At 36.6% G+C, this 26,882-nt stretch overlaps 1 protein-coding gene across 1 annotated transcript in view; it reads right to left on the bottom strand.

Annotated features, from left to right (window-relative positions):
- Positions 1-26,882, bottom strand: part of CARMIL1 (capping protein regulator and myosin 1 linker 1) — a 352,275-nt gene that overhangs the window by 70,459 nt on the left and 254,934 nt on the right. The window contains exons 24-27 of the mRNA XM_003788342.2: positions 23,583-23,681; positions 15,199-15,327; positions 13,427-13,558; positions 1,079-1,254 (exon numbers count right to left, since the gene is read on the bottom strand). Of these exons, the coding sequence (XP_003788390.1) occupies positions 1,079-1,254; positions 13,427-13,558; positions 15,199-15,327; positions 23,583-23,681 (536 nt within the window). The remainder of the gene's footprint in view (positions 1-1,078; positions 1,255-13,426; positions 13,559-15,198; positions 15,328-23,582; positions 23,682-26,882) is intronic.

Genomic DNA, 26,882 nt, shown 5'->3' with positions numbered 1-26,882 from the left:
GTTCATAAGATCACTAACCTATGGGGCCCTATAAACTCTCTAAAAGTATATATTTTTTTAATATATATATTAAAAAATTTCTCAAGTCCTTAAAATTGCCTTACAATTCAGCTGAGTAAGTTCTAGAAGCTTTATTAAAACAAAAAATAATAATAAAAAACAATACCTATAACTTAGACCTGAGATGGTCTAGGCACTGCAGAATTCCTAAATCCTCATAGTCTATATTCTTGCTTTAAGGCTGTCAGTCTTTGAAATCTAAAAAGTAATACTATTATTTTTGGCTTATTTTGTTTTTGACTCTCATTTTCTTTGTTTTAGAACCACTCCTAACTCTCCAGATAGGAGCTGCTACTATTTTTATCATTATTCAGAAATGGTTAAAGTGGGAAATTAAAAATATTTCTAAACTCAATTTTTAATAATCTAATTCCTCAACTAAGAAATATTATGAGAGTTAACTGATCTCATAAGAACTGAGCTACACTGCAATATCTGAGAGTGATCACCTGAGAGTCTCTATGTAAAAATCGGGGAAAGTGTCCAGTAATTATAGCTTCTAAATATTTATATCTTGTCATATTTTTCAAAAATTTTCAAACAGAAATTTCTGTAAGCACTCGTATCACACACCCACCAAAACAACCCAGAAATAAAATAAGGTAAGGTTGGAGTGGGCCTCTATGCCTCTTTATAGGCTGTGTATTTGCTCACAACAGTCTGATGGTAAATGGCAAACTGATCTGTACCCGGAAACTAGTGATTTATAAAGGTGAAAGATACATTTCAGAAGAAGAAAATAGAGATTACAAACATGTACCCCCTCTTAAACATAAAAGAAAGAGAGCAGGTAATTCTATGCTCTTAAGTAATGCAGGCATATAAGTGCTCATCTTTTTGTTTGAGATGTAAAAATCCTATGCATTATATGCACTTATATTTAGATACAGTCTACTTCTTAACCATCTCTAAACACATCATATATGGATAAAACCAATAAAACCCCTTTGTACAGCAGCTGCCTTGACTGCATTCACAGACACTGCAGATCTCAGGTTTATTAACATTATAAACCTACCTAATTTTGTTAAGGATATCAATTCCAGACTGCTCCAACAGGACATTTTTAACAAAGGTACGTGGAATGGAAATCTTTTCGGTGCTGGCATGAATCAAGTCTTGTCGAATGTGGGCTTTTTTCATCACATTGGGACAAAGATTCTCGGCAGCATCAACCATGGACTCAAGCAATGCCTGCAATGCAGCACAAGTGGAGGGAGAGATGATGACACTGCACCAGAGGCGCCCGCCATAAAACTGAAAGGTGGTTATATATGACACTGAGCCCTCGGAGAACCGGGACACAATGGAGTCCCGGGGCGCAACCAGCGATTCTCAGCTACCCGGGGGTGACTTGTAACTTCTGGACCATCACTGATCTCTGCTAATCACTTTAAATCAGACACTTGGCAGAACCACACAAGCTTCACGCTGGCATCTGAAGTGTTACGGTGTGGCAGCTGTACTTAACACAAAGCTATTAATGAGAAGATTAAAAAAATATAAAAATGTCAAGCCTTTATACAAAAATTTACCACACCAGATCATTCTCCCTGGTACTAAAAACTAAAGTTACATATATCCCTACAAAGTATATCAGAGTAGAATGCTGTGAGATTTTGCAAATCACAAACACCCCAAATTAGGGAATCATTCAATTACTCTCTTATCATAGCTGTAGCAGAAAAAGAATCACGGAAACTACAGCTTATTTTACTCTTTAGAAAAAAAGTCTTAGTGTTAGGTAGGTAAGATAATTATTATGACAATGATAAACAACGTGAATAATAACCAACAAAAAACATTTACAGAGCACTTTGTAAACAGCATTAATAGTAACTGTCACAACATATTCCTATAACACTTCAGAGTTTAAAAAATGTTTCTGCTCATTTTATCCTTCCAACATCTGTGAAGATGGGTAGAACAGCTATTCATGTGATCACCATTTTATAGTTGAAGAATGTGAGCAAAGGGAAGTTAAATGATTTGCCAGAGATGGAGGATAGAGCCAAAAAGTGGGAAAAGGGCATCAGCATTAGTGTCTGACCTAAATTTTGAAACCTACCTGAGGGACACTGGGTGAAGCTACTGATCTCTCGATTTTACTTTCCTTACCTATAAAATGGCAATAAAAAAAGCTCTCACCTCATAGGATTACTAAGGATTAAATAATTTTACATATGTAAGTCATTCAGTAGAGTCTCTAGCACACAATCAAAGCTCAGGATATCACAGACAGTAGTATTAATCTGATTTCAAAGGCTCTATCCTTAATGATATGAACCGAGTTTTTGAAGGCCAGGCTTGGATCCTATTACTGATGCAGTATGAACAGGAATCAGTGAAGCACTATTATTGAAAGACTAGTATGTACAAATGCAGAGCACAATCCCGCTAGTAAAATCTCTCATTACTCTGCAGGATGAGCAGTAGAGTAGCAGGCTGTTTACAAGGATCATGTAGAAACCAGGGGAAGCAGGTGGGAGGCAGCCACTTGAGAATTTTCCAAAAGCCATTCCATTTTGTCAGTGCTCTGTGCCTACTATAACTCTGGTTGAATAATCACCGAATCACCATTATTCCAAGAAAGTTCCTACATCAACCATCTGCAATAGATGCAAGTCAGTCAGTTTAAGGCAAATTGCTTTCCTCTTTGGCATGAGAATAAACACATAGACTACATAACGGTTCGGCACTCCTGATAAGAACAACCTCAGATATCAATACTCTCTTTTAATTTTGCCATGTTCATCAACAGATCAGTTACCTTCTGGAAGGTCTCCTTGCAAGACAGTCCTAATTCAGTCAGAATGGACTCCAGCCCTAAAGAGAAGAGGCCTGGCTTCCAGAATAAGCCCTGACGTGAAATTGCTATGGAATGTTAAGTGAGTCTTGTTAAGTTAATAACCTTTGCAGATCTCTGCATTCACACTTACAGAATTATTTATTTAAAGTCTCTTTCTACTCTGCAAATCCATGATTGCATACCTTTGACCATATAAAAGGCAATTTAGCCTGCCTTAGGCATTCAATTCAACTGACGTTTCAGAGTTAGATCCCCTCCACCACCTCTCCCCCTACACTGATCAACACTGTAACACAGCACTTTACATTCTACGAAGTAATTTCATCCACGATTTCCTTTGATCTACATAACAAATCTGTAAGTGAAGGTAGATTTTATAGACAAGGAAATGGGAGCTCAGAGGAGCTAAGTGACTTGCTTAAGGTCACTCAGCTGGTTACTGAAATTTGTGAGTTGGGGACGCATGTTTTGTATTTCCTACTCTGTCCATTCTCATCTATGTCCTGATCAGTGGCCAAAGGTAATGTCCCCCTCCCCTTTATTTCACTGCCTATAAGTTTCTTCCTCTGTTCCCTTGAGTCAAGGGTCTCTAAGGCAGCCAGCGCAGACTCTGCGTGGCAGGGATGGGAGAAAGAGAAGAAAGGAATGGCGCATATTCCTCCAAGCCCCATGGCCTCTGCACAACAGACTGTTCTTCCTTCCCATGGCTTCTAATTACTACCTCCATTCCAAAGAGACTTAACCAATGTTTATCTCTAGTCACCTATATAATAAATGAGACAGGACATATATACAGTACAGTCTAGTGAGCACTGCCACCAGGATCTTCTGGTTAACGTGTTGTCTTCATTTCTCCTACTCAAACAATAAAAACTATAACAGCAAAATCAACTTTTCTTGCTATGTTCTTTATTGTGAGGAATAAAGACCAAACTAGAAATCTGCAAATTTCTCTAGATATGACCTGCCTCAGTCTCTTCTACCATATCTGTCTCCAAACAGCTTATTTGTCCTGCTAGATGTTTCCTCCCAAACTGGAAATATGCCCCAAATTACTATTCTATAGCATAGAATAAAAACCCATGAAATATATCTGATAGTTGCTGAACTTTCCAGCCTCATTTCTTGCCATAGCTCTATATTTCCTTTATAACTGTTCATACTCCAATTATAGTTGGAGTTCCCTACACGATCCAGGCTTTATTTCCATGCTTTGCACACACTCTTCTCTTGGCCTAGATCCCGCCTTTTGTCCCTCGATAGCCAGAACAAATAATCTGTACTACTCCATACTCAGCTTAGTATTTCCCTTTAAGGAGACCTTCTTTGTGTTCCTATATCTTTCACACTCTAAGCTGTATTTGATAGCACATACTTACTGCTGACGTCATAATCCCAGTGGGAACCTCAGTGTTCAATGTTTAGTATCATCAAGAAGTTAGTTTTAAATTCTTTAGGGCCAAGGAATCTCCCTTTGAGAATCTGATGTAAACTCATCCAGAAAAATTAATATTCAATTTTACATACAACTTTGAAAATTCATAGAGAGCTAGAGTTACCAAACTCCAGATACAGAACTTGCACCTAATGGCAGGTGTAAAGTCTTACCCTATATTCTCAGGGCCTAGGAAACATTCTTGGAACAATCCCTAAGGAATATATAGATCCCAATGACTCACTGAGCATGGGTGCTGAATAGTTTGTCTACTGATCGCCAATGCAAACTCTGTCATTTCTAAAGTCTGTATAAACATACGGGGCTATTGCTGGGATCTATTTCTTTGGGAAGTCTGCCCCTGCATACTGCCCTGAACATCATAAGTCTTTACATGTGGTAGATAGAACAAGACTTCTAATCTTTTTCTTCTTCTTATGTGTCTGGACTATTCTTTAGCACTGTTTTTCCACACATAGAACCTCCCCAGTTGATCACCTCCCTACATTGACCACCTCCTTAAGTTGACTTAATTTTCAAAGACCAGATATGCACCACACGTATTAAGACCTAGCTCCTTATGTTGACCACTTCTGTATGTTGACCAGTTTGTTATACTGGCATGGTCAATTTATAGAGGTTCTACTGTATTTAGAAACACCTTTGTCAAGTTCTGTTAAAACCCTATTGGAATGATTATTAGAATTTTTATCAAATAATAGATGAATTTGGGAAAGTTGACATGCCTGACGTGACTCTCCCTACCCATAAACGTGATACACATTTTAATTTCTTTTAGATTTTCTTTAAATTCCTTCACTCAGATTTCTCCCCTGAGGCATTATACAACTTTGTTTGATTTACTTTCTAAGTATTTTAGATTTTTCTGTTGCTGTTTTAAATGAAGACTATTCTTACTGATATTTTTTAAATAATTACTGCTGAACATGTAGAAATGCAATACATTTTTACATATTGCACTATCTCTGCAAACCTTATAACAGTTCAAGATTTCAATAACTAATTCAACAACTTCACTACAGATTCCTTTTGGTTTTTAATGCAGGCCATCATTAAATCTGCAGATAATTTTCTTATTAATTCTTTCCTCTTTCTTTTTTTTTTTTGTTTGTCATATTCCATTGACTAAGAATTTTAGTACAAATCTGAATACAAGTGGTGCCAATAGACATCTTTGCCTTATTCTTGATTTTAAAACAAATACTTTTTTCCCCATTTCAAAAAAGTCCAGACCTCACTCTCCACTTGTAGCTCAGTAGTTAGGGTGCGAGCCACATACACCAAGGCTGGCGATTCCGAACCCTGCCTGGGCCTGTCAAACAACAATGGCAACTACAACAAAAAAATAGCCAGGCTGCTGTGGCAGGCAGCTGTAGTCCCAGCTACTTGGGAGGCTGAGGCAAGAGAATCACTTAAGCCCAAGAGTTTAAGGTTGCTTTGAGCTGTGATGCCACTGCACTCTACCAAGGCTGATGTAATAAGACTCTGTCTCAAAAAAAAAAAAAAAATGTCCAGATCTACAAAAAGTTGAAAGACTAGGACAACAAATATCCATAACCCCCCTCCTAAAATTTACTAATTTGTAACATATGCTTCCCCCTCTCTGTGAAATATGTGAGAGCAAATTGTAGGCATCATGACCCTCACTACTAACTTCTTAAATGCCTCATGCCTCCCATGAGTTTTTAGCTTTTCCTCACTTCCAATATTGGTATTTAAAAGTATGTACCTCTTGGCTTGGTACCCATAGCACAGTGGTTATGACGCTAGCCACATACACTGAGGCTGGTGGGTTCGAACCTGGCCCAGGCCTGCTAAACAACAATGACAACTACAACAAAAATATAGCTGAGTATAGTGGTGGGTGCCTGTAGTCCCAGCTACTTGGGAGGCTGAGGCAAGAAAATTGCTGAAGCCCAAGAGTTTGAGGTTGCTGTGAGCTGTGACTTCACAGCACTCTACCAAGGGCAACATAGTGAGACTCTTTTTTTTTTTTTTTTTTTGCAGTTTTTTTGGCCGGGGCCGGGTTTGAACATGCCAACTCCGGTATATGGGGGCTGGCGCCTTACTCCTTTGAGCCACAGGCGCTGCCTGTGAGAATCTGTCTTAAAAACAAATAATACAAAACAAAAAAACTATGTATCTCACTCTAACTACAGGCTTAGTTGCATCTAACAGGTTCTAATATTACTATTTAATTAGTCAATTCTATATATCTTTTCATTTAAATTATAGCTGCCTTTCCCTTTGATCCATGAGTTATGGGTAATTTTTAAATTTATAAACACATGTGTTTTTTTCCCTTTTAGTCATCTTTTGTTATTAATTTCTAAATTATTTGAAATGGATCAGAGCTAGCTGGGTATTGTGGCAGGTGTCTGCAGTCTAGTCCCAGCTACTCAGGAGTCTGAGGCAAGAGAAAGCCCAAGAGCTGGAAGTTACTGTGAGCTGTGATGCCACAGCACTCTACCAAGGGTGACAAAGTGAGACTCTATCTCTTAAAAAAAAGAAAAAAGAAAGAAATGAGATCAGAGAATATGGTCTTTGAAAATTGTTGAGATGTACTTAATGACTTCATAGCCATTTTTCATAAATATTCCATATACCCTTGAAAAGGACCTGATATTCTCCTTTTGTGCACTGATCACATAAATGTACTACATCACAACTGAAATGTCTGTTGTTTAAAATCTTCTATATAATTACTTTCTTAATTTACTTGACATATCAATTACTGACAGTAATTTATATAAATCTCCATGTCAATGGATGAATTTGTCAATTTTTCCTTGTAATTTTGTCCATTTATTCATTCATTCATATGCTGTAGATCCTCTGTAGCTGACCACCTCTCTACACTGATGACCGCCTTCAGCTGACTTAATTTCACAGACCAGACATGTACACGTACATGTCAGTACAGTAGGCCTAGTTCCTTATGTTGACCATTTTCATATATTGACCAGTTTGTTACAGTCCCTTGGACAGTCAACTTAGAGAGGTTCTACTATGCATGTACATATACAGGAGGTGCCAAAAAAAATGTACACAAATTTTAAGAAAGGAAAAAGTTGTTTTAAAATTGTAACACTCAATATATACCGATAACAAAAAATGAAATCAAGTCAGGTTGAGCACCTCTTATAATTGCAGAAGTCAAACATGACTTGAGTATTACAAATTTAAAAGTTTTTTCCTTTCTTAAAATGTGTATACTTTCTTGGCACCTGCTGTATGTATGTGTGTATGGGTGTGTGTGTATGTGTATGATTGAAGCCATATGATTAGATGCTTATACACTTAAAATTGTTACATATTTCTGGGAGATTGGACCATTTGTCATTATTGACTGACCTATTTTCTCCCTAATGATGTCTCTTCTGTTGCCATTTTGGGTGGGATCAATTATTCTGGTGTGAAACTGAAATCTTGTATTACAGGATGCTCAAGATCACTATCATCTGCCCATGACAGTAATTGTGACAACTAAAAATAGACCAACAGTTCCTAATACTCCTCTAAGAATACCGTACAACTCCTAGTTTAGTGTCCCTGTTTTAGTGGTTACTTAAGAAATTTTAACACACATATTTATTTCATGTCTAAAGCAACACCATCCAACAGAACTTTCTGAGATGATGGAATATCTGTCTGCCCAATAAAGGAGCCACTAGCCACATGTGGCTACTGAACACTTGAAATATGCCTAGGGCAAATAAAAATCTGAACTTTTAGTTTTAATAAATTTCCATGTAAATGACCCATATGGTTAATGCTTAACACATTAGAGAATGCAGGTCTAATACTGAGCTCTTGGATTGCTTTAACTCATTCCCTACTGACTCATTTTCTCACTTCTAGTATATATTTGCTTTTTTAAAGTTTTATAGCACATTAAACATTATTGCCATTGTTTCATTTACTCAATTGTTTCTATTATCCATATTTGGCATCTCCCCTGCTCATTATTCTTTTTTGTAGCTTAGATCCTCTTTTTTTTTTTTTTTTTTTTTGAGACAGAGCCTCAAGCTATCCCCCTGGGTAGAGTGCCATGGCATCACGCTCACAGCAACCTCCAACTCCTGGGCTCAAGCGAGTCTCCTGCCTCAGCCTCCCAAGTAGCTGGGACTACAGGCGCCCGCCACAACGCCTGGCCATTTTTTGGTTGCAGCCATCATTGTTGTTTGGCGGGCCCGGGCTGGGGATTCGAACCCGCCACCTTAGGTGTATGTGGCTGGCGCCTTAGCTGCTTGAGCCACAGGCGCCAAGCCTAGATCCTCTTTCTTTGATAACTTTTCCTTTGTCCCAAATTGTATCCTTTAGATGTTTTGTAGTGTGGGCTAGTGACAGTAAACTATCTCAGTTTTTGTTTGGATGAAATATCTTCATTTTATCCTCATTCTTAAGAATTAGGTCCATTGGGTATATAATTCTAGGTTGACAACATGTTTTCTCAGAAGTTTAAGGATATTATTTCATAGTCTTTTTGGCTTCCATTAATTGCTGAGAAATTACCTGTCAGTCTTAACGCTGGTCTTTTTTTTTCTAAGTAATTAAAAAAAGCCTCTTCCCCACCCCCATGTTGGTCTCCTAATAGGATTTTCTCTTTGCCTTTCTTTAGTGCTCTTTACTTTGCATTATGATGATCCTAGATGTGGGTTTGCTTTTATCTGTACTGTCTAGGTTTTACTGGGCTTCGTGAATCAAAAGATTCTGGTCTTACATCAATCCCTGAAATTCTGAGCCACTATCTCTTCATATATTCCTTCCTCTATTCTGTGTTTTCTTTCCTTCCAGAAATCTTAATTAGGCTTAATTAAGTTTAAATGTTAAACTTTCTCATTCTATCCATGTTTCTTAACTTTTCTTACATATTTATTTTATTAGTTCTGCTGTATTTTATAACCTTCAGACAATCACAAGTGAATAGGCTGAATTTAAAATGTGATGATCAGAATTTGTTTTTGTATATACTTCCCTCATGACAGTTACAAGGGTCTATATTTCTTAAATATAAAATCAACTAATTATATTTAGGAAATCTGTATAATATTTGTAAAATAGATTAATATTTGAATATACAGAGGATAACCCTCAGAAGTATACACATTTTAAGAAAGAAAAAACTGTATTAAAATTGTCATAATCAAGTCACATTTGACTTCTACAATTACAAGAAATATACGATATAATATATAAGATAACAAATATTAGCATATATTGAATATTAAAATTTTAATAATTTTTTTTCTTAAAATGTATATACATTTTGGGGGGCACCCTCTGTATATTCTTGCAGTGAGCCAATAACTTACTATAATTTATTACAAGCAAAGACAATTTCCATACTGAAGCATCCTGAAATCTTCCTTTCTTTTGCTTTGGAAAATGTAAAGTGTAGAAAAAAGAAAACTCAGCAAGGTCTTTTGAGCCAAACTGAGTTAATATAATAGTTGACAAAATGCCACCTAACCTCTCAGGCCTCATATCCTAAGTAAATCTGAAATTTACCAGTGAAGTATTTTAACATTTAAGCCTTGAGTGAAATCATGAATTTCCCAGGCCAACACAAATACCCTAAAATTTAAGTCCAGAAGGGAAAAATGAAAGTTTCCTTATGTTAAAACATTCAAATCCCACTTACTCATCTACTATTACTTCAGGAATAAATGTTAGGATCAAAGAGGGAAACCAGGAGAGCTGTCATTTAAAAATACCTAAAACAGGCCAATCCATAGAAAATATCACCTCTTTCAAGAAAGAATTTCTCCAAACTTACTGATGTCTCCTCCTCCAAGAAGTCAAGAAAGCTGGCTTATTTGGACATTTCTTGTGTTTTTTGAAGTACAAAGTGATGGTTCAAAGAGCTGTTTGAACTTATTCTCATCCAACATTCAAAATATCTATCACTGGCCATGATACAAAATGACCTAATATTAAAGCTGGAACAAATATCATGAAGCCAAGACCATCCTGCACAAGGAAACTTGGTCTAGAAAAGATAGACAACTTCCTCAGAGCACACAGGTAGTAGCAAAGCCAGGACACAAATCCGGGCCTATTAGCTGCCAGTTTTCTTTTTCTTTTTTCCCCATTCACTGTTGCAAAAACTTATTCTTACAAAGTAACAGAACTATTTTACAAAATAATCCATATACTCTAGCTCTTGCTAGTATGCATGTTAATTTTAGGGAATTTGAAAAACAGAAAAAGAAGTCTTTTAAACCAGGAAAATTTGATATTAGCAGTAAAATAACAATAATAATAGTTTAATAAATAAATGAATACTGACTGTAGTAAAAATATCTTTTTCCTACATAATTTTAAGAAAACCAATGCATTAGAGTACATACAAACAGATAAATGGGGAAAAATTTTTTTAAAGCAAAAGGATTTCCACTTCTCACATAAACTGGAAGGAAATAAGGAGTAAACTGCTCACAGTCCGCTGAAAGCATCAAAAACTAAATGTGTATCCAGTTAAAGGAAAATTAATAAGTAACATTTAATTAAGAAGTGTTGTTAAGGATTTACTCCGATTAATGCCAGACATCCCCCAAGGGAAGGAAACTTAAACTCAGAAAGACTGAAAGTAATGAACACGAGTGAGTAGGGAAAGGGAAAAATAAGCCATTTGGGAGCCTGGGACCTTGGAGACAGTGAAAATGAGAGAGAAGCAAGTTCTAATACTTGGAAATAAGAAAGCAGTGATGAATGGAGGTGACATTTAACAAGGCGTCTGAGAAGTCAACAACAAAAAAAATGTAGGGGATGCCTATTTATAGAGAAATATTTTGACTCCTAAATAAATTATTTCAGGATACCTGCTATTTCAGATATTTGCATTGTTTTTTCTTTCTTTTGACATAGAATTTTGCTCTGTTGACTAGAGCTAGAGTATAGTGGTGTTACCACAGCTCACTGCAACCTCAAATTCCTGGGAAGTGATCCTTCTGCCTCAGCCTCCCATGTAGCTGGGATTGTAGGTTTATATCACAAAGCCTGGCTAAATTTTCTATTTTCTGTAGAGACAGGGTCTTGCTCTTGCTCAGGCTGCTCTCCTGACCTCAAATAATCCTCCCACCTACCTCAGCAATTTAATGTCATGAAAAGGAAATGGACACCAAAGATATAAGGAATAATTTATGATTTAGACCAGTTAAAATAACAATTGACAGTCTGAAGCTGTTTGAGAGGGAAGGTCCTGCTGCAATGTTTCATACAGATTTAAATGCTAGCCAAGTCTTAGTATGTAAGAAATGTTCTTACAAACATTTTAAAGAGAAAAATTGGGCAATAGATATGAATAGGTTCTTCCCAAGAGAAGAAATAGAAGCGGATAATAAAATTACTTCCTGAATCAATAGGTTAGTGAAGAAATCCAACAGATACAAAGAGATTTTTATTTTATACTCACTACATTTAAAACTTTTTTTTTTTTTTTTAAAAAGACACGCGGTTTCACTATGTTGCCTGGGTTAAACTTTAACTCTTGTGCTCAAATAATTCTTCCACCTCAGCCTCCTAAGTAGGATTCCAGGTATGTGCCAGTCTGCCCAGTTTACATTGAAAAGTATTAAAATATTAAATATTGAGATGAGGATAAGAACATAGCAAAATGAGCAAATGGATGCTACTGGATAGCAGTTTGTGGATATGTGTGTGTGTATGAAAATCTAGAATATACATATTTTTACAGAATCTTATTCTGTTGCTTAGGCTTGAATGTCATGGTATCAGCCTAGCTCACAGCAACCTCGAACTCCTGGGTCAAGATATCCTCCTGCCTTAGTTTCACTAGTAGCTGGGATTACAGGTGCCCACTACAATGCCTGGTCAATTTTTTATTTTTAATAGAAATAAGGTCTCAAGCTGGTCTCAAACTCTTGAGCTCAAGGGATCCTCTCCCATTGGCCTCCCAGAGTGCTAGGATTATAGGCATGAGCCAACATTCCTCATACCTAGATAATATATATTATTTGTCTTAGAAATGGATCAATTATAGGGATTTACTCCAATGAAATTAATTAGAAATTAGAAATTATGCTAGCATATTTATACAATGGAATACCATGTAGCCATTAAAAATGACAAAGATTATCATTATCATTCTAATGATTATCTAATGATTACCATTACCCCAAATTGTATTTATTTTTTGTGAAGCCACAGCACTCTACCCAGGGTGACAGCTTGAGGCTCTGTCTCAAAAAAAAAGAAAAGAAAAGAGAAAGAAAAATCTGATCTTAGGTTACCCTATACCTTAAAAAATTTCAGAGACTTTTTTCCTACTTTTTTTCACTCAGTGAGTCTATGGTAGATCTTTGCTATTTTAGGTACCTTGCAACTGCATGCTAAATATCTTTCCTAATCTTTCTATCAGGTTTTTACCAGGATTATTGTCTATTTACTTAGTGACAAGCTCCTCCTGTAAGCAGTTATCTACGGACTATAAATGTAGTTTGTATCATGTTTCACATTCTCTAAATCTAAATATCTAATAATAATGGGAAATAATTTCTCCTGGCCGGCACAGTACCTGATACCTGCAATCCCAGCATTTTGGGAAGGCCAAGGTCAGAGGATCATTTGAAGTCAGGAGTTTGAGACCAGTTTGGGTAACATAGCAAGACTCGGGCTCTAAAAAACAATTTCAAAATTAGCCAGGTATGGTGGTTCATGCTTGTAGTACCAGCTACTCAGGAGGCTGAGGCTTACTTGAGCTCAGGAATTTGAGGCTGCAGTGAACTATGATCACAATACTGTACACTAGCCTGTGACAGAGCAAGACCCCATCTCAAAAGTAAATAAATAAATAATATTTCCTGAAACATACTTTTCTTTCTGCCCTTCTCTAAGTAAAAATCAACCATTCTCTTAGTGGCAACCTATCATATATTAAGTACATTTAGAGGTTTACCATCAAATAATAGTAAAACTAGATTTTTACATTAAGTATGTAAAAAGTTACACGTGAAGCTAGAAAAGACATGTATTCAATTTTTGTGGAATGCATACACCCACCCCTGCAAATTTATAAAACATAGAGAGCTAGGGTATGAAATGCTATCACACATAGTTAAATAACAAAACCTACAAACCTTTAGTTGTTCGTCTACAACTCTTGTAACTTCACCAGCCATTGATTCCAGGGTCTCCTGAATTGGACTGGAATATGAGCCACTGCTTCCTGCCCAAGATGCACCAGCAACATGGTATAAATTTGGTAACAACTGTTTAAGAAAAATAAAAAGTAACCTCTCAATAACTAAACAAATATTTCAGTGAGAATGAAAGTCACTGTACAGCTAATGAAAAGATGAAGAAATATTATTAGGGATAATCTAGCTTTGACCAAAGGCTCTTTCCACAGATTAGGAAAACCAAAATGAGGCATTCCTTTGTATTCAGTAAGTCACAGCAGCCCTAAGAAACAAAAGACTGGGGATTAGGAGACCTCCACATTGATTACTTCTGTCATTTAAAGCAGCTTTAAAACCATAGGAACAGTACCTTATTCCTTCGTGTCCTAATGTCTCATCTGGAGTATAAGAGTTGAGCTGCTTTTACTCACAACACTTTGGTACTCAAAGTATAGGGGTTTGCTACACCAGGCAATTCTCCAATTCTCTACATACACTAATTGGGTGACCTATAATTCAATTCGATTCTAACACTATCTACATAAAGTTAGTGTAGATCCCACAAGTGAAGGGCTCAGTCTCATAAGCCTACTACTCACGCTTCAGATGCCAGTCCTATGTCCCAGGTTGTCACTGGTACTTCTGGCCAACCAGGTATAAATTTAAGGGGTTCTAACAACCCCCTGCTCAAGTTTAAGAACTTGCTAGGATTCACAGAACTCAGGAAAGCATTTTACTTACTATTACTGGTTTTCTTTTCTTTTCTTTTTTCTATAAAGGAAAGAACTCGGGAATAACCAAACAAAAAAGATGTGTAAGGCAAAGGATGGGTGTGGGAGGGATGTGGGGAGCCTCCATGCCCTCTCTGGGTACACTCTCAGAGCCTCGATGAGTGCATGATCCAGAGACTCTCTGAACCCCACTGCTTAGAGATTTTATAGGAGGTTCTGTTATATAGGCATGACAGAGTAAATCATTAGCCACTGGTGACCAAATTTAATCCTTAGTTTTTTCCTCCCAAGATATCTGGGAGCAGTGCTGAAAGACCCAAGGCTCTAATCACATGGTTGGCTCCTCTGGCAAGTGCTCTCTTCCTGAAGCTAGCTAAGGGCCCACCAAGAGTCACCTCATTAGGATAAACACCAGTGTGGTGAAAGGGGCTCGTTATCACTGATAAAGATGCTCCTATCACTCGGGAAGTTACAAGAGCCAGGAACTGAGGACAAAGAACACATATATATTTCTTATGAAACTGATGACATTCAACAACTACGTGATTCAATAGCAATCCCAAGACAGACTAGATTCCAGTTTTCTTGATTCACACTTAAGTCCTTTCTACTAAGACACACTTTGGGAACCACATTCTAACGGGAGAGAAGCTTCCTTTTAGAGGTGACAGAGGAGAGTCCCATGTTATTAGCTTAGAAGCAGAATAATTTTAAATGAATTATTACCCATTTAAATTGTAGTTACCTTCTCAATTATGGAAGGCCTAATCATACCCTCTGTATATTATACCCTCAGCTTTCTGCATGTTGAATACTGGTAAATCAGCACGGGTATAGAAAGAAGACAAAGACTTATTCAGTTCAGTCTGCCACTAGTTAGTAACCTTGGAATTGGGTAGAGAGGTAAAGAAGTGAAGGAAGTTGGAGCTAGTTTCTAAAATTGAATTTAAAAATCTTCTTATTACACCAGACTCTCATACCGCCTGAAGTGAAACTCACCGTTTTAGAGTTCTTAGCATCACGCATGAGCCGTTCTGCTGACTTTAAATCTTCCTGAATAGCATCTCCCCCACAGTTTCGTAAAGAGTTGAGATGATCTTGTACTTTCACGCATATTCTGTCAATCATCTGCTCCAAAACAGAAAAAGGACAGCAAACATCCAAGTCAGCCTAGCCCATATTCGGATAGAAGGAAACCCAGAATGAGGAATTGATGAAAAACTTCACCAAACACAGACTGCACACGAATGAAAAGTTCTAACTGGGATCTTCAACAGTACAGTTACACCCAATTACTATTTTAGTTTAACTATTCATACAAGAAGCCTTTGGCAACACCAACTCCAGAAAAACTTCGAAGACATTTTGTTTCCCTTTCCTGCCTTAGAAAATAAGGCATGAAGAACACAAGTGAACAACTCTTCCTGATAATTCAGAATCTTGCGGCTATGCAGTGACATTTTGCTATGCAGTAACTCTCCTTTATTAACTTTACTGAGTGCCCCTGACACATCAGATGCAGTATTACATACTGAGGAAACAGCAATGAAATGTACATTGGTGAGACTGTTGGTCTCAGTATTACTGAAACGAAAAAAGCCACTGAAAACTGATATTTTTAGAGTTAATTTAATTATATCAAGTATATCTGTATAAGTTAAGAGCTACCAATAAACAAAAGTTGAGGTTTTATTACATGAACATAAGTAATGACCAAGTTAATAACATCTAATTTCTATTCCAATAAGATCCCCCACCTAGGTTAATTGCAGTTGGATCATTTTCAGTTGTTCCATGGGTTTAAATACCAAACCCAAAGGGGAAATGGCAAATCACTGGTAGACAAAAGCTACTACAGAACGATAGGACTGTGGTCTTTTCTATATTTGTACTTATACAGAAAAAGTATGAAGAAAGCATAGAAGTCTGCAGGAAAAAATAACCACAGTTAAAAAGCTTCTCCTACATTTTGATCAGAGCTGTAGGTTGTCTATTTCAGGTTCTTAAAAAAAGTTCTAACTCTTTAGAGACTTAACATGTCAAGAGTCCCATTCCATTAGATAATTCATTTGGCAGAACAGAGAACCCAACAATATTATTTTTCTGTTAAATTCACACTTTTCTATTTTGAACAATTTGATATCCTGACTCTAAGAAGCTGAAGTCTACCCTTCCCCCACAAATTCCAAAATGGTAGAAACTTTACTTCATTACTGAGAAGACTTAGGAGTGATTACTTAAGGTCTGATTTTAGAGCCTGTATCTGCCTGCTGCAGCACTGCCATCTCTCTTTGTAAAACTGAGTTTATAACGCCATCTTCTTTTATTAGTGTATTAAGACAATCCAGTAAAACAAGACCACTCAAAGCACCTACTCTGTTGACCAAGGGTCAGTAATGCCAACACTGATGGACGTTAGGGACAGCTCCTATTGCTGTAAAATGTATTAAGGCTACTTAAGTGAACTATCTTGAGCTCCCCATAGGAAAAAGAAGTTATATGTGGGTAATGCTTCTCTAATCATACCCTCTCCAGCTAAAATCTAAGCTTATAGGCAGGAATCATAACTTTCTACATTTACACAATGCCCTGCAGAGAGCTAAATGTATGTTTTTAAAAACCTTCTTAATTGATGTAAATTCTAATTCTTCTAACTACTGTATTGATCTGTACTTCCTGAAGCAAAAATAGTCATCAATAATTCATATCTTACTAAGAATGAATACCTAATTTCAAGAGGCAAATAACCCATGCACTAAGAAGGGAACTAATAAACACTTGAGGAATGTAAGAGCAATCTGAGAGGCGTGTAGCACTGTAAAGCTGATCATCTTTCATTGTCATGAGAGACCAAAGAGACTCCTGAAATATATGCTATTAAGAATTCACCAAGGACAGAGGGTTAAAGTGAACTTTACTAGATAGTCTGTCTTCAAGTGGAACATTTTAAATCACAACCAAAAGAAACATAAAAATTTAGTTCTTCCACTCAAATGAGACACAAAATCTCATGTCTCAAAGATTCTTCTGAGCACAGCTCTATAAACCGCATTTGGATGCTTTATGATGAAAGAGCTTAAGGCCCAGAAATGGTAAACTATTTAAGATGACATAAAATGATTACATGGAGTACAAATTAAACATTTTGAAAAAAGTCAATCCAGGAGTTTGACTATCAGTTCATAATTCAAGTCCCATAGTTCAAGTCCATAAGTGTGAAGAATGAAGGAGATACAACCTGAAAGACTATAATCTCTTGGTTTATGCCATCAGAAAACCTCATGGTAGATGATAGTCTCAGACATCTCTACTTCACCCTAACCCCCTGGTGTTCATCTCTCTAAAGCAATAACAACAACAAAAAAGGTCACTGACTGCCATAGTTTGAGAAACTTCCTTCCAAGGAAATGTGCTCTGCCATTCTTGGGCATGGTTTTCTTTGAGTCCTAATCTGTCTTCCTACATCCTTCTAATAGGTCCCGTATTTTCTCTTAAGGGATCCAATGACCAATCAATCACACATTGTCTTCCATGTGGCAGTCTTAGAAATATTTGAGCATATGTATCTTTTCTTCCCTAATCTTCTTTTCTTCAGATCTCACATTCCCAGTTCCTTTTATCACTGCTCCAGGGACACAGTTCTGCAGCCCTTCACTCCCTTTCCTCCAAGGTCATTTTTCTGCATTCTATTTTCCATCTAGAATCTCCTAAGCATGCTATGCCCCCCCTCAGTAAAATGGAATTATAACACTGGTAAGCACAAAGGTAAACAGAGGAATCACCTTCCTCACTGTACAACATAACATCCATTAATGCAGTACAAGTCAAACTTGTTTCTTTGGTAACCATGTCACACCACTAACTCTTATCATGTGTGGTGGTGACTTAGGCATTTTCAAATGTACAGGGCTATTGAACTGAAGGACTTAGAACTATGTGCAATAAAGACTTTCTCATAACTGCTTACAGTTGTTATTAGTCCCAGGAAACAGCTTGTTCATGGAAAATGTTATCTTTCTCTATGTCTGTTTTTTCATACAATTCAAGAGAAATATACTAAACACCTGGCATGAAAGACCTACAGTCCTTAACAGTATATATCCCTTGCCATCAAGCAACTTCAAAACCTAGGAAAGAAATATTCACAATTAACAGTTATAAAAGATAAAAAGTGCTACATGAAATAACATTCACAAAGACAGGAACATTTTATTTTCTCCACTGCTGAACCCCCATTTCCTACAATAGTGCCTGCCACACCATAGACCCTTGTAAGTGTTTGTTCAATAATAAATGAATGATAGAAACTTCTAAAAGGAGGAATCACACCTAACTGTGGCTAAAGAAACACGTGAAGAGTCCAAGATGACTCCAAGAGTTCCCTCCTCAGCAAAGGATTACATCACTGAGAGAAATGGCAAAATCAGGAGTTCAAAAGGATGAGATTGGTCTTAATAACTGATATCTTGGTGAGCTGTGTGAGTGGGAAAAGTAGAAACAGGAACTGAAGGGTTAGATGAAGATGCTAAAATAGAAGTAGATGAATTGCCAAATGCAGCAATTCAAAGCTTTGTACTTCATGTTCTTTTCTTTTGGCTAGAGGAGAGTCATGTAGAAAGGGGACAGATAAGACATAAGAACAGCAGAAAGATACTCAGAGTGGCATACCATCAAATGAACTGAAAAGTGAGCTTTAAGAAAGATGAGGTGATCAAGGATAGTAACCATGAAAATAAAAATAAAAGCAACACAACAAATATTTGTTTATTGGTGAGGTACCAAATGCTTTCCAAGTATTACCTCAATTAATCTGAATAGTTTCTTCTGGGACAGTGTTAACATCATTCCCATTTTATAGATGAAGACACTGAGGCATAGCAGAACCTGGATTTAAATGAGGAGTCATCTGGTTAGACAGTCCAAGTTCCTAACTACTCTACTGCCTCCTTTCATCAAAAGATGAAAAAAGAGAAAAAGCCCCCTGGTCCTGGCAATAAACCGACCACTGAGAGAGCCGTTTTAGTACATACATAGGTATAGTGGCCGCGTTTCACAGGTTACAATGTGAGTAGACAGCAACATAATTATAACTCCAATATAAAAATCTGCATTTGAAAAAAAGGAAGGAAAATATGCTGAGTAAATAGCTCTATGTAGTAAACTGCCCTTTTTCTTTCTTTTTCGAGTGAGAAAACTGAAGGGAACATCTTGACAAATGGCAGGAAATACTGGGCCTGTTTTTATAAGGACAATTTTATCCCGATGGCTGTGCTCATTCATTTACATACCGTTTATAGCTGCCTTCACTCCACAATAGCAGAGCGCAGTAGTTTCAACAGAGACCCTACGTGATCCAAAGCCTAAAATATTTACTATTTGGTCTGCACACAGAAGGTTTTCTGACTCCTAATTCAGAGGCTTTATCAGATGCAAAAGGAAGGATCAAAAGCAGAGGTAGAAGGTTGTGTCTGATAAAATTTTTCCTAATCAAAGTCAACAGACAACAAAAAGTATGTGAATAGTGCTTGGCACCTGTACCTCAGTGAGTAGGGCTCCAGCCACATACACCAAGGCTGGCAGGTTTGAGCCTGGCCCGGGCCAGCTAAACAACAATGACAACTGCAACCAAAAAAATAGCTGGGCATAGTGGCAGGCACCTGTAGTCCCAGCTACTCAGGAGGCTGAGGCAAGAGAATCGCTTAAGCACAAGAGTTTGAGGTTGCTGTGAGCTGTGATGCCACAGCACTCTACCGAGGGTGACATAGTAAGACTCTGTCTCAAAAAAAAAAAAAAGAAAAAAGAGTATGTGAATAGTTAATGAGACTTTAATGTTTCATGAAAACTTATATTAATGCCTCAGTGTCACCTGATGATGATGACTGACTATGAAGTTGGCATGGGTATTAGTAACAGAGGGTCTATTCTTTCTATATTCAGATTTCTGAAAACTTCAAGGTAAATCCCTCCTGAAGTGACTGAAATGATTAAAATCTGAAAACTGCTAATCATAATGTCCTAAGAAATTCCCAGAGTGAAAAGGTGGCAATATACCTGCTATGTAATGACTCAAATAATTCAGAATAATGCCATCTATGCAGAATTAAACATCCACATACCCCTCCTGTGTATAATTTTCTCTCAGTTGATGAAATGTACTTTTAAGAATAAGCATTACAGGTTGCTGCAGTAATTTTTTTTGATGAGCAAAATCCCCTCTGAATTAGGAAAAAAGTTGGAAAGATACTACATTAGGAAAAGGAGGCTGTATCATGGGAGCCCATAAAGAAGCAAAGTTTTAATGTAACTCTCATTGCTTTTAATGTAAAACACTAAAACTAGGAAATAACTGTAAACCATAAAGTACTCAGCTAATACTAGTCCCTTACAGACAAAGAAATTAGATTTTTAAGGCACTAGTAAGGTCAAAATAATGTTTTCTTTCTCAAAAGTCCTGCTACTTCACTGGTGTAAAACTATTTTTTGCCTTAACATGTATTGATTTAATTTTTCTTATTTAAAAATATACATTTACAGTGTAAAACATTCAAATCATACTGAGAAGGATAAGAGAATTAAAATGCACCTAACCACATCACCTGAGATAACCATCAGTAACATTCTGATGAATACCCTTTTACAAATCTCCGTGCATACCTACCCAGTCATCCATACTTTACCTAACTGAAATATTATACATGATGTATCATCAACATTTTTCTTTCATTCTCTTTTGTGAAAAAGAAACAAAAAAATTAAATGACATCTGCACAAGAAAATAGTGCAAACCATACAAAATGGTCTAAAATGACAAAATTATTTCCCTACCAGTCAGTTCCTTTCAATCCACAGAGATAAACACTTTTAAAAACCTTCTACTTCTTGGGAGGCGCCGGTAGCTCAGTGGGTAGTGTGTCGGCCACATATACCAAGGCTGGTGGGTTCAAATCCAGCCAGGGCCAGCTAAAATCAACAGTGACAACTGCAACAAAAAAAATAGATGGGCATTGTGGTGGGTGCCTATAGTCCCAGCTACTTGGGAGGCTGAGGCAAGAGAATCACTTAAGCCCAAGAGTTTGAGGTTGCTGTGAGCTGTGATGCAACAGCACTCCACCAAGGGTGACATAGTGAGAAGTTATCTCAAAAAAAAACACAACAACAACAAATAAACCTTTTATTTCTTTACTATTCCTGATGGATTCCATTTTAAATAGTACATTTATTTTTATATTTCTGATTTACAAATTAAGTTGACTCTATGAAAAAAAAAACCTAAAAATTTAGCATGCTTTATGCTACCATTCAACTTTTCCCCTCAACTCCTAATCTTAGTTTTATCACATTTATACTCTATTATGTAACAATAACCAAGTTTGCCCTTCTTGTATAAGTTTTTTAATTTATTATTTTTAATTAACTCGTCTCAGTTGATATTAAAATTTTAAACCCTGTAAAATATAGTCACAAAATTATGATTGTGGGCTCCTTAAGAAAAGACCTGCAATCCTATACCTCTTAACCCTATAGTTCAAAGTAGATTGTCCCAAAGTAGCTATTTTTTAAAACTTTCAGCTTTCATAACTTCTATGATTTTATTTCTGCTATCATTTCCTATTTATACTTCATAAGCCGTACTTTCTTGTTCAAGAATTTACTCAAGTAACTTCATATAGGGTATATGTAAGGATAAAATTTCTGAGTCCATGTATGAAAACATTTTTGTTCCGTCCTCACATCAGATTGATAAAATGGCTAGGTATAAAATTCTTTTTTTTTTTTTTTTTTGGAGACAGAGCCTCAAGCTATCCCACTAGGTAGAGTGCCATGGCTTCACAGCTCAGAGCAACCTCCAACTCCTGGGCTCAAGCAAGTCTCCTGCCTCCGCCTCTCAAGTAGCTGGGACCACAGGCGCCCACTACAACACCCGGCTATTTTTTGGTTGCAGCCATCATTGTTGTTTGGCGGGTCTGGGCTGGATTTGAACCCGCCACCTTAGGTGTATGTGGCTAGCACCTTAGCCACTTGAGCCACAGGCGCCGAGCTGGTATAGAATTCTTGGTCAAAAATAAATCCTCCTCTGAACCAGGATGACATTAACTTATTTGCTTCTAGTACTTGGGAATTGATGTTAGGAATTGATACTAGTTAACTTGTAAAATAGCCTAACTTAATCTCTAGATCTCAATTTTCTTTTCTTTTTCCCACACGTTCTAAGATTTCACTGGGACATATCTCAGTGTAGGTCTTTTTGCCAATCTGTTCTGATCAATTCCAATGGTTTACAGCAATCCCCAGCCTAAAAACTAAAATAGTTTTTAGTTATTTTCTGTCCTCCAATATCTTTCATTCTAAATTTTGAAGCCCCAATCAGAAGACTATTAGTCATTTTGAATCTGTTTGCCATTTCACTGACTCTTCTCTCATAGTTTTTTCTCTTTTATGACATACCATATATTTTCTCTACTATTTCTTTCAGAGAAGCTTAGTTGGTGCCCTATCAGTTTTCAGTTTATTTAATTCCATATTACAGCATCATTTTTTAATTGCTAAACATTGCTTCTTGTATTCTGATAATTCCCGTTCATAGTGACCTATTCTTATTGTGTTGACATTAACATTTTGTATAGTCCCACTGAACTTTTTACAATTTTTATAAAGCCCTCTGTATTATGAATTACCCAAGTTCCGTTCTTTCTCTGACTAATTTTCTTCAAATACTGCATGACCCCTTAAAATTATCAATAATTGTAAATAATTATCATTAATATTTTACTAAAAGAACTATTAATTTATTAATATTCAAATATTATTAAAATGATAGTGTTAATATTCAAGGGAAATATTTCACACTTGTTCTATTATTTTTGTTTGTTTCCTCTCTAAAGTTGGGTGGACAGAAGAGGAATAAAGTAAAAAAGAAAAGAACCTCAATTTCTCTTCAGCATGTAGGTATTAATTAACATTCAGCAAAGTTCTAATCATTCAGAAGAACCTGGCAATCTGCTGTATCCTACTCACAAAAGTATGAAAGAACAGAGAGAAATGAACAGAATATTTTCAAAGCAGCAAACTTGATCAGCCTTGGATTTTATTATTATAATCAAAAGTTCCTAATATTTTTACATAAATCTAAAATACCATGGATCTTATTGGCAATACTAAAAGGCACAAAATCATCCACAATTAATAGTGCATATTTAACATTAGAATAAGCCTACGTTTTTTTCCTTCCCGCTGTATTTTCCCTTAAGCTCTCCTGAGATTTGGTGTATTTCAGAAGCTAGATTTCATTGTCCCACTGGAAATGATTCAAATGCTCAAAGTCTCTTTTGGTCTTGGAAGGATCAATTAATTGCAAAAGGAGAAAGTCACAAGTGCTCACTTACCTGCTGGGTGGTGCTGGTGACAATCCCCTGCTGTAGGCGGTAAGCCTGCTCTTGGAGATACTTTCTAGTTTCGTGATTCCGTAGCAGATAGTTTTCTATCTGGAAATTAAGCACATGTATTCCTCAAGAACATATTTTAATTCAGTAGAATATGAATGAAATTGTAAGTGGAACAACTGTCCCAATGCACAGGGGCACCCCATGTTTCACACCCCGAAACACATGGGATGGGATGGCCGGGTGATGCAGTGTAATCCCAGCACTCCGGGAGGTTAAGGTGGGAGAATACTTTGAGCTCAAGAGTTCTAGACCAGCAAGATGGAGACCATGTCTCTACTAAAATTAGAAAAATTAGCCAGGCATTATGGCAGACACGCAGTCTCAGCTACTTGGGAGGCTGAGGCAGAATGATTGCTTGAATCCAGGAGCTAGAAGTTGCTATAATCTAGGCTGACACCAGGGCACTCTAGCCTGGGGCAAGAGAATGAGACTATATTTCAAAAGAGGACACTAGCTTTCACTGTGATTTATGATTGGTGTTTTTAGTTAGAAATTTAACTTGCTTTCAATTTCCTGGGGTAAGCAAACAAAGGAAAAGAAATTTAACTTCCACGTAGTGGGAATAATTTTTACATGACTCAGGAGTTGACAAAGATAAGCAAGTATTTAAAGGCCTGCAGGATTAGAAACTCTACCTCCTGACTTTTCACCATTCCTCAGCACACAATCTCAATCCTTCTTCCTCATGAATTTTTTTTAGCTATTCAGCAGTCCAGAAGTTAAGTAAATAGCTCCAAATTGTATGGATGGTACTCTCTAAACCTCTTAGCCATATTCTAGTGATAGAATCCACCAGTACTTAGTTAGAGAATTCTTGATTTTAAGGTAAAAAAAGAAAGACAGAGAATAGCTACAAAATTTTGAACACAGAGGCTGGGCACCATGGCTCACGCTTGTAATCCCAGCACTCTGGGAGACTGACGCAGTTGGATTACCTGAGTTCATGGGTTTGAGACCAGCCTGAGCAAGAGCAAGACATCGTCTCTAAAAATAGCTGGGCATTGTGGCAGGCACCTGTAGTCCCAGCTATTTGGGAGGCAGAGGCAAGAGGATCACTTGAACCCAAGAGTTTGAGGTTGCTGTGAGCTATGATGCCACAACACTCTACCATCGGCAACAAAGTGAGACTCTGTCTCAAAAATTGTTTTTCAAAGACACAGATTAGTACAACTCAAAGACACAGACCAATTTTATTAGTCCATCAAACTTTCATATTCTCTCAAAAGTTAAGATTGATTTTAATAAAATGTTAGAAAATAGAAAATGGATTTCCATAGAAAATGAGAAATCTTGAAGTTGCTTGGCAATCTGTATTTTTATACATATACAATCTCTTATGAAAAATTCACATGTACAAAGGATAACTTGATTGAAATAAAGCACTGATGACAACCAATATGCAAAGCATATAGAGTGAACAAAAACTGTAGAGTTAACTATTGGGAATGATGGAGACCTATAAAAATGCTTTTTAAAGAATAATTTGAAGGGAGTAAATTGGGCCATCTGGGTTCTTTTTGTTGTTTTGTTTTGTTTTCCTTGTTGTTTTTCTTTGTTTTTAATAACACTACTTAACCAGTTGGCTTTTAATTTATCACATGATTTCCCTGGTTAAGAACGTCTAATAACTGTCAAGCTCCAAGTCCTAGTACATTTTTATTTTAATTTTCCATATGCTAAAATGATTACTACTTAATACTAATTAGGAGCAATTAAAACACAGACTGTAATTACTATCACCCCTGGAAACTATAAAGCAGAACAAAATGTACCTTTCTATTAAACATAAATGAATAAATTATAAAAATGAAAAGAATCCCTGAAATAAAACATCATTAAAGTGACACATTAATGCCCTGACATTATATTACATTAACTTTCTCTTGCTGCTTCCCAAGAAGTCATCTCTTTTCAAGGTGACATTACCAGTGACGTAAAATTTTTTGCTAGGAAGACTCTTGCCTGTAACCCCACAGGCACACACCATCCTCTCCCTTTATTTGTTCTTTTACATTTAGCCTCAGAGAGTGCTGGCCCAGTCTGGCAGCAGTTTGCTTATTTAAGAGGCCCATCTCACACACAGGCAGTGCATTCCAGACCTTTCCCCATATGTACTAATGGTGCTCACGGACTTAAACCAGGAAGAATTTTTAGAAAAATAATATTCAAAGTTTACTTCTAAAAGCTAGCTCATGGGAAAGAAAAAATAACAATTTTCAAGTGGCTTTAACATCAGTCATATACACATCACCACTGAAATTATTTACACCTTAGATTGACAGAGCAAACTTTGCTTATTTGCACCGTTTCAAGCTAAGGATGAAAAACACACTTCTCAAGGGCTAAGGGCTAAGGACTAAGGACTGGCATAGGGTCAAAAGCAAAGTAAAAGGTCATTGTCATGCTAACTGAGACCCCTGGGCAGCAGACAGCATGCTGGGAGATACCCTAGATCCAGTCTTTGCTGAAAATAGCAGCAGCACAAGAAGCCCCAAACCGTATTTATGTAAAGGAATCCCTTACCTAAAAAAAATAAAAAACTTATAAAGATTGAGCATTGAATCATAATGTCTTTTCTATAATAAAGTTAATTCTCATATTTCTCCCAGAAGACAGAGATTTCTGTTAAAATGAAAATTTGAATATATGAGCACAGTGAGTTTTATAAGAAAATCTAATAAATATAAATATGTGCTTTAACATCAACAATTTTTCATTCAAAGGGCACAAATTTTATAATTAACATTTGTACCCTCCTTCATGCTTCGTTTCCATTTTCTGTACCTTTTTTCAATTTTCTGACCTGTAAAATATGTCTTGATACAGTAGGATTAATACAGTATCTACTATGTATGTAACTATTTTCTGTTAATCACATTTGTTCCTCCCCCCCTCCCTTTTTTGCCTTCTCTGATTTTAATTACACATTTTTACATGATTACATTTTTCTTCTGTCTTAGCATATTAATTATACCTCTTTTAAAATTATTTTTCGTATGTGTCCTAGTGCTTAAAAAATACATTTACAAACAATCCAAGTCAATTTTCAAATAACCTCACAACAGATAGTGCCAGTCCCCCATCCCTGTAACATGCTGTCATTCACTTCACTTACCCATAAACCACAATCACCTAGTACACTGTGATTATCAGTACTTTGAAAAAAGTCATCTATTAGACTAATTCATAATAAAGAAAACGGAATTTTATTCCCTTTCCTTTATCCCCTCTCTGGTGTTC

This window comes from Otolemur garnettii, unplaced genomic scaffold, assembly GCF_000181295.1.
Source record: "Otolemur garnettii isolate 467f Iridium unplaced genomic scaffold, OtoGar3 scaffold00026, whole genome shotgun sequence".
In the NCBI taxonomy this organism is placed as follows: Eukaryota; Metazoa; Chordata; class Mammalia; order Primates; family Galagidae; genus Otolemur; species Otolemur garnettii.
The sequence above is the reverse complement of the archived record's forward strand: the minus strand, read 5'-3'. Positions and strand labels throughout refer to the sequence as shown.